This window comes from Rhinolophus hipposideros (assembly GCF_964194185.1).
Source record: "Rhinolophus hipposideros genome assembly, chromosome: 8".
In the NCBI taxonomy this organism is placed as follows: Eukaryota; Metazoa; Chordata; class Mammalia; order Chiroptera; family Rhinolophidae; genus Rhinolophus; species Rhinolophus hipposideros.
In genome coordinates, this window is record NC_138054.1 from 48029219 (window position 1) to 48046683 (window position 17465).

A 17465-nucleotide genomic window follows, 5' to 3' on the forward strand; every position below is an offset into this window, starting at 1 on the left:
TGAGCAGAAAAAAACTTTATTTCTATCAAATTAAAAAGTATGAATAATCTTCAAGCAAGATAATCAAAATAATCAATAACACAGTTAACAGGAGAGCATTTACAGTTTAGGTTTAGCTACTTTGAATTAATAAGCACATACACCCAAATCAAGAGAGCTGACAACTTTCACACTGAAGAAAAGCACTGACTCATCGTAAACACACAACTTCTGGGCAAGTCGAGCTGACATTTCACAGGACAGTAAACCAAAGAGACAAGTTGTCATTAGGTTAGAGAATTGATTTGAGCTTGAGAGGAATCACAGTGAAATGCCATTGTAACTCAACAATTCCCCCAGAGAGCTAGCTGTTCATCTCAAAAACAAGAATATAGAAAAATCAGTAGTACAAATTCTCATAAAACTAGACAAGCCCTCTCAGCCCTGACACCTTGGAGCTTACATGAAGACTGAATTTTCGTGTTTCTTCCCTTTTCTCTAAATTAAATACAAATCAGTTTTTGTTTAGTACATTTGTGACTTTGTGGCCAAAGTGTTAAAGTGAAGAAAAGAAAGGTTTAATGACATGGAGTTAGACACACACTAACCCCAGGGAGAATCTTCTAGGTGTACGGTTCCTTTGCCAAGTTTTAAACAGGAAATCTTGTCTTTCAACACTGTACTTCCTGAAATAGCCTGATTATCACCAGGGAAGGAAGGAATAGCCATGCCACACAAGAGCTTTCTCCCTTTTGGCAATGTTTCACCATCTTAATCTCTTTTTCTTATACACACACTAATCAATTTGGGGAATTCCCTGAAGCATATAGATAATGGCATTTATTTTGGCAAGAATTGTGCAATTTGTTAAAAGAAAGATAAGGTATGGCATTTCTAAACAATTGTAATTATACTACGTCTCAACAGATGCAGGAAGCAGATTTTTCTTCATAGTTGAAATATGGCTTCATGGTTTCCCGCCATCTGGGTCTTGCACAGTTGTCGTCTGGAAACCAGACTGGGTCAGTTATAAACGGAAAGGGATGATAACTGACCCCATGACCAGGCCACATTCCCATGTTAAAAGAAGTCTCCATTCCGGGGTTCTTCTTCTGACACACCAAATAGACAAGGGAGTTACTAAAAATGGAGGGGAATGGAGAGAAAGCAATTCATACCGTGAGCATGACTGCCTTATGAATTGTCTCTCTGGCATAATTAACTACAGTGAGAAAACATACTGTCTGTTAAATGAAAGATAATAAATGAAATTCATCAGGTAGATACGGCTGCCTCCCGAGCTCCTGTGACCCAGCAGAGCACAGATGAGACATATGCCCTCTGTATATACAGTGTGCACCTACCACCAGAACCCACTGAGTGCCCATTTCCTGTCTCAGCATGAAAGCGCCAAAAGGAGATTCCAGGTGGGAGCAAATATATGTTAATGAGAAGGGAGAGTCCAACTAACGAAAGGAACCAAAAATGCCCTGTTGAATTTCCTGATTCATCCCTATGGGTACATGAACACACAAGTTCACGTGAACAGGGTTATTTCAGTGTTTAAATACAAGGCAGCAAGATAATTGAATACTTATTACCGAGAGTAACTGTGGAAGATTTACACAATGCAGGTAACGAGCTTAGCATGAAGGTCCAATAAACAGTAACTAGGAAGAATGCATTTACTGTAACACATTTGGAAATCTGTAATCTTTATGATTTGAGCAAAGACACCCCCCACCAGCAGACCTGTAAACTGTTTAGATAAACAGTGAAAGTCAAATATTGAACTTAAACCCTACTTACGGGTTTGCACAGGCATGTTTCTATCTAACATTATCACGTCTCAACAGCATTTTAAGAGGCAGGAAAAGCCACAGAAGCACCTTTCTCACCCAAGGCTCTTCTTATCTTTTCCCTTCCCTACCAAAGAGTGGGGCACACTCTGGGTTGAAGCTGGAACTCATCTGAGCTTGGCTGCCCCAGGGTGACGGGGAGTGACCCTGGGGAAGGAGAAGACAGGCAGCCAATCTCCTCTGGTTTTGCCAGGATTGTGCCTGACAAGCAATGCCACCACGTCAGAGGGTGGGCAAAGGTGTGAATGTGGCCTTCAGAAGATCACGTTAATGTGTAATGTAATATAGGAAGATGGTATAAAGTCAAGGGTTACCCTGTATTCAATGCTCAATCACATTGAAAATTCACCTGCTAGGACCTTAGGGACGATCAGTTTATGATCAGGGCCTTGTTTGGGAGTGGGAGCAAGGGACTGATTTGTTCTGATCTCAGGCAAAAAAAAAGTGAGTAGTATCTGGCTAGCTCCCCGGAGCCCAGACCGATGTGCGAGCACCATGGTGGAGTGTGGCTCAAGGGTAAAGGTCTCTGGAGGGGCACAGAAACACAGACCCCAAAGGGTAGGTGAGGAACATGAGCTCACCTCCTCCACAGATTAGCCTGGACCCTACACCAGCCTACTTTGACAGCCTTTCATTTTATTTATAAACAAGTAGTTACAGAGGAGTATCAAGGGCTCAGACTTTCCACTAGCAGCTTCCTTTGCTTAAGCACAGGGCGGGGGGTTGGGGGGGCAGCGCAAAACAAACAGTCTTATCCACAGTTAAATGTCACCCTAGGGAACTCTGCTGTTTTAATGAGAGGCCACTCGTAAATACAAGCAAAACCACACAGGCCCACGCCCTGGGTTGCCTGGGACAGGACACAGCAGGTTAACTAACATTTAGGAGCGAGCTCAGGCTGCAGTCAGGAAAACCTGGGTGTGGTTTACTGGCAGCAGGAGCGTGGGGAAGACACTGCCCATCTCTGACCTGGCCTTCTTTCTTTATACACATGGAATCGTGCCTATCTCATTGGGATGCTTGAAAGATGAAATGAGATGTTTGTCAAGGTCCTGAAACCGCACATATCACTCAGTAGGCCTTTGATAAAGGGAACCTATTTTGTGTTTGCCTTAGTGTGAAAGGGTATTAACACAGCCACGTTTTCAAGTTCTAAGAAAGCAGGAAGCCTGTCAGGAGAATGGAAAGCAAAATGAATTCAGAGCTGGTTGCTATCACAGATTGTGAGGACAGGTAGGGATCTTAGAGACCATCCAAACTACTCTTTCTGTGTAAGAATGAAGGAACTATGCGTGTGGCAGTAGAAAGAAAACCAAGAAGAGCTGTCCCTTGAATTTTACGTTTGTCAAAATATTTTCAAGAAAACTTTAATTTTTTATAAAATCATTGAGGGACACATTGGTTTGTTGAAAAAAAATCAGAAATCGATTTTTTTAGGCCACTGAACATGAAACAAGCATCGTCTTTCAAAGACCACAGAAAAGGTCTTTTATTGGTCTCCTATTGAAGAGGTCTCCTATTGAGACCTAGGAAAGGCCTCTCCGTGCCGGGCCATCTCAGAAACAGCAAACGTGGTTGAGACATACCGAGTAACCTGATGCTGCTATAACTGTCTATTTTGCTGGAAGGGAGAGAAAACGGAAATCTGGAAGAGTAGAGAGAGTATGGAACCAAGGATCAGACCATTTTCCACTTCCTATAACCTCTCCCCAAAACTGCAAAGGCAATGATGACACCGAAGTCACTCCCAGGAATAGTAAAGGACCCTCCCTGGGGATAATCATGATCCATGAAGAGGGATATTCATTTTTAAGGCAACAGGAATAAATTTCATTGTCCTTCCTAGAGGAGAGCAAGAATTATACAAGGTGGCCGCCAAGTCTGGAAACCAAGCAAATCCTTAATAAATGGTTTATTGATATTACATTACAATGTGACAAAATAGTATTATCCGTATTTCTAGACTTAATGGCCACCTTATAGAAAGAATCTTTGGAATAGGGGGAAAAAAAGGAAGATTTTGTTTTCTCATAATTGTAAAGCTGTCGTACTTTGTCCAGGCACAGCTAGTGCAACATGTTCCTTCAACCTCCCAGGCTCCATGGCCTTCACCAGCTATTTATAACATGCTTGGGTCAGTCACAGGAGAAAAACACTCTCAGCATCAACATTTAGCAGCACTTTCAAAATACAGTTTTTCTGTCTTGAATAAAAAGCTACACTATTCTTTTAGTCCAGTAATTCCATATGGTCTTATTAAACCTATACATAAGATATTATCTTTTAACAATTCTGTAAGTGAACATTTCTTCTTTTTTTGGAGGATTTTCCAAAGACTGAGAATTTTATTTTTCCACAATAAAAGAAAGGAGCGGTGTCCACCCATGAGAGTCTGACCAGCACTTTACGCAGACGCTCCGCATAGCTCAGTTCCTGGTGCGTGAAGCGATTTGACATCGTCCTCTAGCTCTCAGCTCTTAGAAAGGCATTTCAGAGGGATGAAGACAGTAACTATCTGTATTACTTACTAGCCTAGGCAGGGAGAAAACAGATGTCAAAAAATACAGTTTCATAAAAATAGCAGAAGCCAAATCTGTTCAATCCAGGATGTCTGAAAAGGAGAGTCTATGGAATGTGTTTCAGAAAAGAAGGTGTCACTGCAAACAGGAAAAATGAATTGTGGACACAGTCCAAGTCAAAGAAGCGACCACTGAGAGCAACTGGCTTCAATCCCGTTGTCACCAAGGGGACACATCCCAGAGAACATGGGACAAAGCCCAGGCTACAGCCTTTGGCATGCTCAGGCTGGGGCTATGGTTCAACAGCCTTTAGGGGATGGAGAGAATCAGAGACCACCACCATCACTGTAAAAAGGCTACTATGGCAACAACAGGACTGTCAAAAATCAGCTAGAGCTGGGGTTAGACACTGCTGAAGTCCAGCCTACACCTGCATTCTTGAGAAGGGCTTGAGATAGGTGCAGAGACATCTTAAACACATGTAGGTAACCCTTCTTTTGAAAGGCAGAAAAGAGCCTCTTCCTCAACTCTTTCTACTCATTAGTTTTCATATCAGTTGACCATTTAAACTAGAAAAGATGTTGCAAACTATCTCCGCTAGCTTCTAATTGGGGCACAGCACCAATACTACACATACAATTGAAAGAATGACCACATCTTCCTAGTTCTTCCACTGGGCGGGCTCAGTATGCTTCTTTGGACTGAATAGGTGTGATCTTGTTCGAGAAAAGCGTGTAAACATAAGGCCAGATTTTGTTCGTCTCCGTTCCAGAAAATTGGTGGAGCACTCCTCGGCTCCTAAAAAACAAAGTCCAACAAAAAAGGCCTTTTAGATTTCCTTTTAACATAACATTAGGGTGGATGAAGATCCTGGGTATAATGCAAGCAGGATCTCATGGTCTCTATTACACAATGCTGCGTGCCAAACGGCCCCTTCAGATGTATTAACACCCCCGCCCCATTGGGGAAAGCCAACTAAATCATAGCTTTTGCAATTCTGGCATACTTGTCATGATGCTACCTTTTCTTTGACATCACTCTTTGGAGACAGTCACAAATCTGCCTCACTACACAATTGAAAATCAAATCATTGACAAAATTTGGTACTATAAAACCTTTATTACTTGCCATGATCATGAAATATGGGATGAATCATAATAATCTGATTAGGAACCTCGGATTGAAAGGCTTGCTAAACAATGAGGGGGCTACAGGTCAGAAAGTGGATTATAGCAGAGGCTGCAAACTGCTATCCCGAGTGCCATCTGCATGTGGGTTTGGTTTGGCTTGCATGCTGCTCAAAGTTTTTAAATTTGTTGCCAATATAAAAATTGGGATTTTTTTTTTCTTTTTCTGCATAGAGAGCCAGATTTCTGCTTCTCCTGAAAAACAGAGATCACTGGTCATATTGTGCCTGACTGCCCTGTGTTGATAATTGGCAGGAGCAGCAGAAGAGCTCATTTGCAACACCTACCTGGCCCTTCCAGCCATCTGAATTTGCAATCTGCAGCTTACCATGTTAGCTTTTGTTAAACTCCTAGACACACGTAGGCCAAAAAATCCCTTCTAATATACTATCCAAATAAGCCATGTGGGAATGTCAAAATGTAAACAGTTATTTCGGCCACTTAAAAAGCAAAATGAAAGTAAGTCTAGGTGCAATCGACTACCACACAGACAGAGACAAACAGATTTCAGCGCTTATAAGGTTTTAGCATGAAAGTATGGGGTCTGACCCCCTACAAACAACCGGAGCATTTCATCTCACCTCTGGGGCTGTGCGGGGCCTTTGGGGCTTATCTGACTGATAGAAACACTACCTGCCCTACATCAGCCCAAGGCCCTTCCCACGAGTCTCCACACCTTCCTTGTGGGCCAGCTGCCATGAAAACGTTCACGCACACTCACTTGTATAGTTCGATGACTGGCTTTGCCACATCCTTGTACTGTCGTAGCCTGGCCGCAACAGCTTCAGGTTTGTCATCCTCCTGCTGGACTAACGGTTCACCCGTGACATCATCCATCCCCTACAGACACCAGAGAAACCAGTTAATACGGGCAACAGTCGGGCCACTCCACAGGTAAAAGCTTTCCTGTGCAAAAGCACGTGTTCACCTTTGATTCCTACCATACAATGAGTTAGGCCTGGGTAACAATGGTTATGGTGAAGGTACTTGTTAAAAAAAAAAAGGCATTCTTAACAGCCTATTGACCTTATTTCATAAGAACAGACATTAAACCTTTATTAACTTCTCGGGCCTTTCCAAACATGTTCCAGTGCTGCTGATCAATGATACCTTCAACTCACAGCTTCCTCAATGCAGCCTCCCCCAACGACAAGCAACCTTTAGACGATGTCACTCTGGCCCTCGGCACATTCCTAAAACTGACTTTCTTTCTAAAGCCTGAGTTCTTAATATAGAAAACAAAATGTCTCAAAGAACCAACTGGCATACTTAGGAAAACAGTAAGCTAGGAGAAGGTATTTCAGTCCTGTCTCTGCTATCAAATTCTATCATGTAGCTTTTCTGAGATTAATCTACTCAGGTTATTTTACTAAATCGAGTAATAAGTTATGGAAGGGTGAATTAAAATAGGCATGAATCATAGATACACAATAATCAGGAACAAACAATCTGAGAACTGAAAAACTGCAATTGAAAAAAAAAGACAAAACAGATTTTCAATGTATTTTAGCCTCCCCAGGAACCATACTTCTAAATAGCAAATTGGATGGATCAGAATTTTGCCTCCCATGTCCATGGTTATTACCCACCAGGGGAGATAGTCAAAAGAAATAAATCTGTCAAAAGGCGGGCTAGAGCAGAACCAAAGTCCCAGTCAACTCAATTGAAAAATCAGAAACTGGCTATAAATTTGAAACGCACTAAAATTCCATTACAGCTCAGGGCTTTGGGTACATAACTTACACTTAGGATTTATTGGTGAGCCACACAATTATCACATGTGAATCCCATGGCTGTTACCCTGACATAATAGGAGAGATGGGGATGAGAGAGGCTGTTCATCACCCACTCCCCTCCTTTATTTGACTTATGGCTGCAAAGCTCAGAAGTCATCTTCAGGACTTGAGAGGACCATCAAATACAGCTGCTTCCAGAAAGAGCAGAAGGATGGTAGGGCGACAGCGTCGTCTTTCCAGGGAGCTGGGCCACTGCGGCTGGTGGAGTTGGCCCAGACAAGCACTTTCACTGCTGCCTTTGGACATAGCGTAAGTAGCATTATAACTGCACTTGTTTTTAGGAAACCCCCATCTTTGGAAAGCAAGTCACTGTTAAAGCTTCTCAAACTTTATGAGAATCTTTGCAAAAGCAGGTCTAGGCACACCAAAATGTGAAGCATTTGTGCTGGACATCAGTGCATATGCAAAACTCTCTTTTTATCCCCATTCATTTTTTTTCTTTTTTCCTGTACTAGCTTCTTGGGATGGAAAAGAGAAAATATCTAATAAAGGGATTCAAGAACCAGTTACATTTTAAAAGGAAGACTTCAAAAGGCATTTAGTGCTCAGCCAAAATGAAAGAAACATTGAAACTTAACTGAACCTATGGCACCCAGGAGCTGGGAAGGCATCCTTAATGGTGTCTGCCAAGTTGCTTTTTAAAAAGACTTAATATTGCATATACGTAATAAAGATGAGAGTACCATTTTTCCCAGATCTCAACCAGCAATCAATGTTATAAACTTTAATTTGCATTCCCTTACTAGTGAATGAAAATTTTAAATATTTGTTGGCTAAGTACATTTGCTTTTTTTTTGAACAGTCTTCGTATCTGTTACCCACTTGTCCATGAAAATATTTTGCCTCTTTCTGGTTAGTCGGTGAGAGTATGTTGTACATTCTTACTTGTACATGAGGTGGATTGAAGTCCAGGTTATAGACCCTCCCACTAGGCAGGTGGATCCAACGTCGGCTGAGCCGATCTTTGAGCGTTTCAAATGGAATGTTCAGAGTGATCACGAGATCCAGGTCACAGATTCTGTCCAGGGCTTCTGCCTGAACTAATGTCCTAGGAAAACCTAAATGCCAAAAACAAAACATATCAAATGCAAGACATTTGTCAGTTCCCATTAGTTGTTGAAATATTATCTACCGCCAAAATTGAATAGCAGAAGAAAATATGCTACTGTATCACGTGGTTCCAGCATTTGTACTATTCAAAGAGTAAGGAGTTACATAATAAAAGTAGAGTGCACAAACTGAAGATTGCTGGACTAGTCCCAGCTCCAGCCTCGGCTCTGCTCTTAACTACCTGTGTGACCTTGGGCAAGTGACAGCACCTCCATGTCCTCTTTTGTTCAAGAAGCAAAGGATCAGAATTTGTGTCCTTTCTGCTCTAAAACTTTATATTATTTTTAGGTTACTACACGTACATGCACCCTCCCCCCTCCACACACACACACGAAGGTCTGACAGTTAAGTTCGCGGGACAATTAAGTTCGTGAACTTGTTGCAAGGATGCTGCTAACCTTTTTTGATATCAGAGGGATTATTCATTATGGATTTGTACCAACTGGACAAACTGTTAACCAAGTTTACTATTTGGAAGTGCTGAAAAAGCTGTGTGAAAAAGTTAGACAACCTGAACTTTTCGCCAACAATTCATGGCTCTTGTATCACGACAATGCACCAGCTCACATGGCACTGTCTGTGGGGGAGTTTTGAGCCAGTAAACAAATCACTGTATTGGAACACCCTCCCTACTCACCTGATCTGGCCCCCAGTGACTTCTTTCTTTATCCGAAGATAAAGGAAATATTGAAAGGAAGACATTTTGATGACATTCAGGACATCAAGGCTAACACAATGACAGCGCTGATGGCCATCCCAGAAAAAGAGTTCCAAAATTGCTTTGAAGGGTGGACGAGGCACTGGCGTCAGTGCATAGCTTCCCAAGGGGAGTACTTCGAAGGTGACCATAGTGATATTCAGCAATGAGGTGTGTAGCACTTTTTCTAGGATGAGTTCGTGAACTTAACTGTCAGACCGCGCGTGTGTGTGGGTGTAATGAGTGTGTATTCTTTTTAAGAGTCAAAAATCAATTAAAGTAGTATCCTTCACTCAGGTTTCAGCTGAGCCTGCACCTTAAGGTGAGCAAACGTCCACTCTCAAAAAGAACTGGTGCTTTTAAAACTATTTGGATACTGAAAAACGTATAAATTCAGCGCGGTTTTCTGCATGTGGGAAAATAAGTACGAAAAGTGACATTTGTGTGCATAGGCATCACTTCCTTTTTGTTCTCTAAGCACAAAATCTAGGTAACTTCAGGAGTTAGGGTGATTTCAAATTAAAATATTTTCCCAGGGATTGACCTGTTTTCAATGTATGTCCACGTGTGGCTGAAGTATCTTTTTCCTCCACAGGTCACTTCAGGTTGCCTGCTGTTGAAAACCTTACTGTATCTAATATCACTTTTTTTAAAAAAAAATGTCCTTTAAATTTAGGTAAAAGAGCCAGGTGGATGGAGACCTGGGTGGAAAGTATAATAGAAAGTGCAACATTCAGAAGAGAAACTTTTAAATCGCTTTAGATAAGGACAACAGCCTATCTCCACCCTTCCATCATGGGAAGTATCAAGATGGCAACGTAAATTCAGGGCCCTAACACACTTAACATTTGAAGGATTCCTTTTCGTACTGCAGGAAGTCAGTTGTTCAAACATCAATGTCCACGACTGTGCTGCACTTTGTTGAAATCCCAAAGTGGTGTGAATGGCAAGTTGATTTCAGAGTGCTTGTTGAGTCAAAGGAGGCCTAGGCTCTGCTTCAGGTACCAACTGCTACTGAAAACTCCCTCCAATACACCTTTAAAAGCCTTCCTTGTTGACTATCCATGAGGCCAGGCCCCTCTCTCCAAACCCCATCCCTCCCAGGCTCCTCATCTAGCATTTTTTCCCTAAAGAAACAGGCCTCCTTTGCCCTCCTCTCCACACAGCAGGACTCTGGGCTAAGACATGGATGAAATTCCTGATTTTCCTGGGTCCTATGTCTTTCCCAGTTGTAACCCAACTCAACTGTTCCCACAGTTTCACCTTTTTCCTTATCTACACTTCCCTAATTTAGTCTTTTATCCAGTATCAATCGACATGAAGCCCAAAGATAACTTCGGCCACATCAACTTACTTTCAATTTGGCTCTCTGTAGGTCTCACTAACACTTCTATCTTTGAATGTATCAAAGATACCTCTACCCCAGGACCTTTGCACTTGCTGTCCTCTGCCCAGAATGTTCTTCCTTCAGGTCTCTGAATATCTGACTCTTTACAATTTGGGATATGTACATATATGTAACTTTTCAGTGAGACTACTTGAACTAGTATGTTTAAAATAGCCCCATTCTCCTCCCATTTTCTATCTTATTACTCTTTATTTTCCATTTACCACTATAAATAATTTATTAGTATTTATTTATTTTCTATTCCTACCTCACTCCCTGAGAAAAGAGACTTTTCTGTCTTGGCCATTGCAATCCGCTTTATGCCCTGATGAACTTGATTATACTTTGCACCCAAGGTTGCAAGTCCATCAGAAATTATCCGTTCCCTACATCTTAGAAAATTCAACATGTGGTCTAAGGTCCAGTGCAAGTCTGGGTCACAGTAAGTATAGAAACAAGAAAAAGCACTTAGGAATTGTATCGCAATTCTACAGAGTACTTTTAAATCTGCTGATTCCAAAATTTGGGCTTGAATTTGGGTTTTTCCTTTTAATTTTTCTAATAATTTGTTTTTATGGAATCTGACAAAAGGATTGCTCTGCAATGGATTAGAAAGAATTAACACTGACTTTCACTACAGATGGTTTATTCTAGGCTTCCCTTGGAGCTTACTTTCTAATTTCTCCATTCAGGTAAACTAACCAATGGCCCTGGTGTCTCACATTTGATGGTGTGTATTACAGACGGGATACAAATTAAGTTGCATCTCTTCCCAAAGGGACCTGAGAAAAGAGAAAAGCAAACCTGGGGCACGTTTCAGCTTAAGACAAGATAGAACAAGTTCAAACAGACGTGGGGAAAGGCTTATCTTGCAGGTTACATCTCAGTTCGCTAGCTATCATGTGCCTAACCCAAGGTATGCACATGTGCCCACTAGGCAAAAGGATTGTTCCAGCATTACAAGATAGCATCAGAAGAAACTGCTTTCACATTCTCCTAGGTGTCCTCTTATGATCCATCTTGCATTCAGGCTGGTTTCAACAGAGAAATTGGTATTTCTGATCCTGCCCAGGCTCATGTGCCAGCAGCCACCCAGCCGTTCGTCCTCCCACAATGGCTCTGACTAAGCGTCCTCTTCACATAAAGGCACCCGCATGTTGGGAAATTATGCTGGAAAGTATGTTCATGGTGATTTTCTTTTGCAGTGAAAAGACAGGATTGTTTTCTGCTCTTCTACCAGTTCTAATTCTTTTCTAAATTGAGCGTACAGGATTTTCAGAATGAAAACAAATGTTACCTTTAAATAAAGTATCGCTAACTACTCGATTTTTTTTTCAAATCTCAACATAATTTCTGTTAGATCAGGTTATGCCTATTTGACATTTGGGGAAGTGAAAGGTCAAATTGTATTTGCCTGAGATCAAGTACACCATGGAAACCTTAGCCTTAGCCTTGGGTGGGAGCAATGCCTGGCACAGTGGGCAAACATTTAAGTGGAACACTAGGGTAGTTGTCTTCTGGTTTTCCATTCCATGACCATACTTATTTGATCCGTCTGCCTTATTTTAAAATCCCAATTTAATTCCATAAAATTGTATGTCTCAGGACGGCCAGATGGCTCAGTTGGTTAGAGCACGAGCTCTGAACAACAAGGTTGCTGGTTCAATTCCCGCATGGGATGGTGGGCTGCGCCCTCTGCAACTAAAGATTGAAAATGGCGACTGGACTTGGAGCTGAGCTGCGCCTCCCCAACTAGATTGAAGGGTAAGTCTCTGGAGAAACACACTGTCCCCCAGTATTCCCCCAAATTAAAAAAATAATTATATGACTCTGTTGAGCTCTGTAAACTGAATGTGTACCCTTCCTTCTATTATGGAATGGTTTGACTGCTTTAATATCAATTTATTAAGCAACTTCTCTCTTGATTATTAAGTTCAAAAACAAACTGAATTTTAGAATTGGGGCTTTATAGCACCTGGGTGTATTCCTGAGCCCCAAAGATATGACAGCTACCAGATAAATAACAATGTGATACTATCTGAGTCACCAAGGAGCAAGATTTGGTCCCTCAAGGCTCAATTCAATCTATGGCTACATAGAGTGAAGGGTGGGGAAGGGGTCTCAGAAGAGTTCAGATAAAACCATGCCTCCTTTATCTTTCCCATCAAATATCTTTTTAGTATTACACACTCCCTCAACTACTGTGTTTCCCCGAAAATCAGACCTAGCCAGCCAATCAGCTCTAATGCGTCTTTTGGAGCAAAAATTAATATATGACCCAGTATATTATATTATATTACATTATATTATATTATATTATATTTCTGATCTTATATTACAGTAAAATAAGACCAGGTCTTATATTAATTTTTGCTCCAAAAGACGCAGTAGAGCTGATTATTTGGCTCGGTCTGATTTTCGGGGAAACAGGGTAGAACCTTTTCTCTGCCTCCCTTCCCCCAACAGATCACTATAGCTCAGACTGCGCAGGCTACAGCACACAGAGAAGGCCTGGGCATTATGCTAAGTCTATAGGCAACTTTACCCTAACTTCCCCTACACTGTCCACCAGAGTCTGGCCCTAATGAGCTTCTTGAGATGGAGATTTAAGACTTGTCTTACTCCTGTTTTTATCCTCTGGAACTATGCCTGGCACATTCTACACTGAAATTCCAGCAACGAGAGGGCACTGAACCTTTCACATAAAGGCAATCTCTCTCACTGATTTCCAGGTCCTGCCTTTCCCTGAATAAACACACTCTTCACTAAAGCTACAAGACAACAACAGGAATTAGAAAGATGCCTGTAGCCAAAACAATCCCAAGATCAATCTCTATGTTCTTTCCCCAGTCCCTGTTCAAAAAACGTCATTTTCTAAAGCAGCAGCTTCCAAAGTGACCCTCACTGGAGCACAGAAAGAAGATCATAGAACTTCTGTATTTTTTTGCTTATTGTTTTCAAGTTTCTATTTGAGGGCACATTTCTATAAGGTATATATATTAATAAAATTGTACAACATGTAATTCGTACATAAATATCTATACATTGAAGACGTGAACTAAACATTTTTACTGACAAGTGTGCACAAAGACTTTTAGAGATCCTGTTGTTAAAAGACCTGAGTTCTTAGCTACGTCCCTGGCCTTGTGTTCTAGCATCACTAGCTACTACCCCGACAAGAACACATTGTTCTGTATCCTTTGGATAGAGGTTGAGAGCTGAGAACAGCAGTAGGAAAGAACAAGGAGCTCTAAAACAGAACATAACAGTTCTTCCAACAAGTATTATAAAAGCTCAAATCCTATTGGCTGATGTTTCCCTAACTGATGAGGCTACAAGCCAGTCTGGTCAGCTTCCCAACTGTTCCTGAATTCTGGGGCCATCTGGAGGAATGGGTGGAAAATGCAACTGTGTACAAGACAAGCTGACCTCAGAAGGAACAGATTTCAAAAATATATTGGGTTGTGCCTACCTATTGCACAGAATAATTAATTCTGGTGGCTTAGCGGTCTTCTGTTACGACAATGGCTCTTATCATGTCCTCCCAACCTCAAAATATGTTAAAGTTGAAAGAACCATGGAAAATACAGAAGTCCATGAGTAAATAAGGGAAGTTAAAATGGAAGAGTTTTATGATGTTAATATTATTGGAATGCAACCATTTCAATAGTTTTAGAAGTACCAACAGAAATGAGTCATTCCACAACTTCGTGGGTTCCCCATCTGATGGGGTACATCAAAATTACCAGGGAAGATTTAAAAGGAGGGAAAAAGGTTACGGGCACCCAGATTCCGCCCCCCCAGGCTTCCTAAAATGAAACGTCTAGGATCAGGACTTGGGTATTTTTTAAAAATTACCCAGGTAATTTTAGCATTTCCCCCTGATTAGGAGCCACCAAATTTCTCAGCAACAGTGGAAGTGTTATATTAAGTACCTGTTATCGGCCCATTTTGGGGATAAGTTCCACATACTTCTAAGCAGGTACAAACCACTTCGAAGAACGAGTCTCCATCATCTCTGTTCATGGGAGAACTGAGAAGGGACATCCCAGAGGCCAATCTTCCAGATTCACTGAACCCCTAACTTAAGTCACCTGTTTATACCATTCCTGTCTAGGATCTCACCTCTAAAGAAAAGTGTGGCAGGGGAGAATTACGAAATATTAGTGAGAACAGTGGACCTGAAGTCAAAGATGTAGGTGCCAGTTGTGATTTCAAAAGTGAGGAGAAGCCACCTTAAGCCAAACACACCCAGGACACAGTGTAACCTGTTCATTGTGGGCACACGCTTTGGAATCAGATAAACATGGATTTCAATCCCAGCTCAATCCAGCCATCACTGTGAGAACTTCTGTAAGTTGTGTCATCTCTCTCTCCTCAGTTTTCTCAGATGTAAAACAAGGGTGTATTAATTTGCTAGGGCTACCATACATAGCAAAGTACCACGAAACAGGTGGCTTAAACAACAGAAATTTACTTTCTCATAGTCCTAGAGGCTGGACGTCTGAGATCAAGACGTCAGCAGGGTTAATTTCTTCTGAGGATTTTTCTCTTCACCTTGCAGAAGGCCATCTTCTCCCTGTGTCTTCATAGGGTCTGTCCTGTTTGTATCCAAACTTCATCTTCTCATAAGGGAACCAGTCATATTAACTATGGGCGCACTCTGATAACTTTATTTACATTTAATTACCTCTTTAAAGACCACAAATCCAAATAGAGTCACATTCTGAGGTCCTAGAGGTTAAAATTGCAACACATGACTTTGGGGAAAACACAGCTCACCTCATAAGAAATGCTAATGTCTACTGCATAGGGCAGTTGAGGATTGAAAGAGACAATCTCTATAAAATGTTTAAGATGCAAAGTGTTAAGCACACAGTGAGTGCTCAGTAAATAGCTGTGGTGGCTCTTCGTAGAGGCTCCTAGAGCTTAGCTGGTTTCCCAGTTCACCTCAAAAGGCAGCAGGAAGGCGAGGCCCCCAATCCACCAATCCACTCACCCATACTGAATTACTTATCTGAGATTTTTAAGAACTTGGGAGTTGCTGGGGCTCTGTGCTCTCTGCCACAATTACAGCTCAGCACTTCTGTCACAGACGCCACATTCTGGTCCCCACCCACTCGCAAGGGAGCTAAACACAGCTGAGACCCCGGGCACAGCACAGCTTCCCACTCTGTGGGTTATCTGCTTGCCTCTCCAGTCACCTACCTCATTGTTTAGGAGTAAAAGCTTTTTAAACCCACTTTCCTGATCCAGTTCAATACCTTATCATGACAAGTGTTAATCTGGGTTCAAGTTAATTAGACTGGTAAATCAGCACACAAACATGCCGCGGCCTTAAGCTACCGACAGACCTTGAGGCAGCAATGGGACACGCTTCCAAAGAGCTAATCCACACAGAATCCAAGTCAAGAAAGGTAGAGCCGTGCAGTCTTTTCTCCTAGTGAGCGCCCCACTCCTAGAAGCACTCACACAGACCAGGCAACTCTGCTTGGGAGAAGCTGGACGAGATGGCTCCCAAGTCCGCGGTTCAACGATAATTCAGCAAACCGTCTTTATGCTTCATACATATTGAAGTTTACTATTTATAAAGCATTTATATACATTTACTTATCTCTTCGTCTTCAGTGCGTCCCCACGGGCAGGGCAGGAATTACCACCCTCAGTTTAACAGATGAGTAAGTTTGGATTCAGTGAGGTTCAATGGCTGACCTTGGATTTCATATCAGGTATCAGGTCTCTGGTGGTTTAAGTGCTCTTTCTATTCTCTGCTGTTGTTCCAGGGACATAAAAGAATAATTCAAAGAATCCAAAAGACCACGCCACCTTTCTTCTGCCGAAAGAGCAGAGCATCATGATAACATCCTCATCATCACAGGGACTATTTGTTGAGCATCGCCAACGTGCCAGATACGTTATATGCAGAAGAAAAGCCAACCCTTGGCAGTGGCCTCCGAAGGCCTGCCTAGCTCCTGGCGCTCTCACCTCAGCTCCCTCTCCATCACTACACCAGCCCCACCGACATCCTTGCTGTTTGAAATAGGCAGGCCCACTCCCACCTCGGACATCTGCAGTTCGTGTTCCCTCTACTTGGAACACTCTTGCTCCAGATTTCCACGTATGCCCTCAGCTCCCACGCGTCATGGCTCAAACTGTGTCTCATCAGTGAGGATGTCTCTTATCATCCTGTTAAATGGAGCCTCCACCCTGCTCCCGGCACCCCTCTGGACTTTATTGTTGAGTGCTTCTATTCCCACCAGAATGTAAGCTGAATGAGGGCAGATCTTTTAAAGTTGTTTACAACTCTTCTCCTTAGTGCCTAGAACAGTGTCAGGCACAGAGTAGGCAGCAAATAAATATTTGTGGAATGAATAGATATTATCTCAAAAGTCACAATAATTCGGCAATGGTGGTGGCATCATCCCCATTTGAAAGTTGTTAAAACTGAGGCTCAGAAAAGTTAAGTGACTTGCCCAAGACCACACGTTTAATAACTCAGGAATTTAGATGTGAACCCAGTGTTATCTGACTCCAGAATCGCACACCATGCTGTCTTCCTCCTGAGTAGAAAACTGAAGAATGTGAGAAGCCAATTCTCAGATGGGGAGAACTACCGGCCCCTGGTGACTACAGCAGTCAGCTTACAGAATGACCTGAGAAACCCCAATCTTGGTGGCTTCAGGGAGCCCACCCGAAGGCACGGACATGCCAGATTCTCTCCCCAGCGATGCTCTGTACCTTGCTTTTTCCTTTTAATATCTCTTGGAGATTTTTTCTGTACACAGTATATACTGCTTTCTCACTCTAATAACTGCAGAGTACTCTATGGTCTGGATGTACCATAATCTAGCCAATCCCCTACTGACGGGCAGCTACGTTGTTGGCAATCAGACCATAATGAATATTATTGCACATGACTTGAAACACATGT

At 42.1% G+C, this 17465-nt stretch overlaps 1 protein-coding gene across 9 annotated transcripts in view; it reads right to left on the minus strand.

The window, feature by feature from the left end:
* Window positions 1-17465, minus strand: part of AK4 (adenylate kinase 4) — a 75200-nt gene continuing 57735 nt past the window's right edge. For 5 of the 9 annotated variants that reach the window (XM_081055070.1, XM_081055062.1, XM_081055065.1 and 2 more), the window contains 3 exons: window positions 8226-8398; window positions 6266-6384; window positions 1-5155 (listed from right to left, as the gene is read on the minus strand). In XM_081055070.1, the coding sequence (XP_080911196.1) occupies window positions 5041-5155; window positions 6266-6384; window positions 8226-8398 (407 nt within the window). In that variant the 3' untranslated portion in view covers window positions 1-5040. The remainder of the gene's footprint in view (window positions 5156-6265; window positions 6385-8225; window positions 8399-17465) is intronic. The other 4 variants (XM_081055067.1, XM_081055064.1, XM_081055066.1 and 1 more) reach the window with 1 other exon arrangement.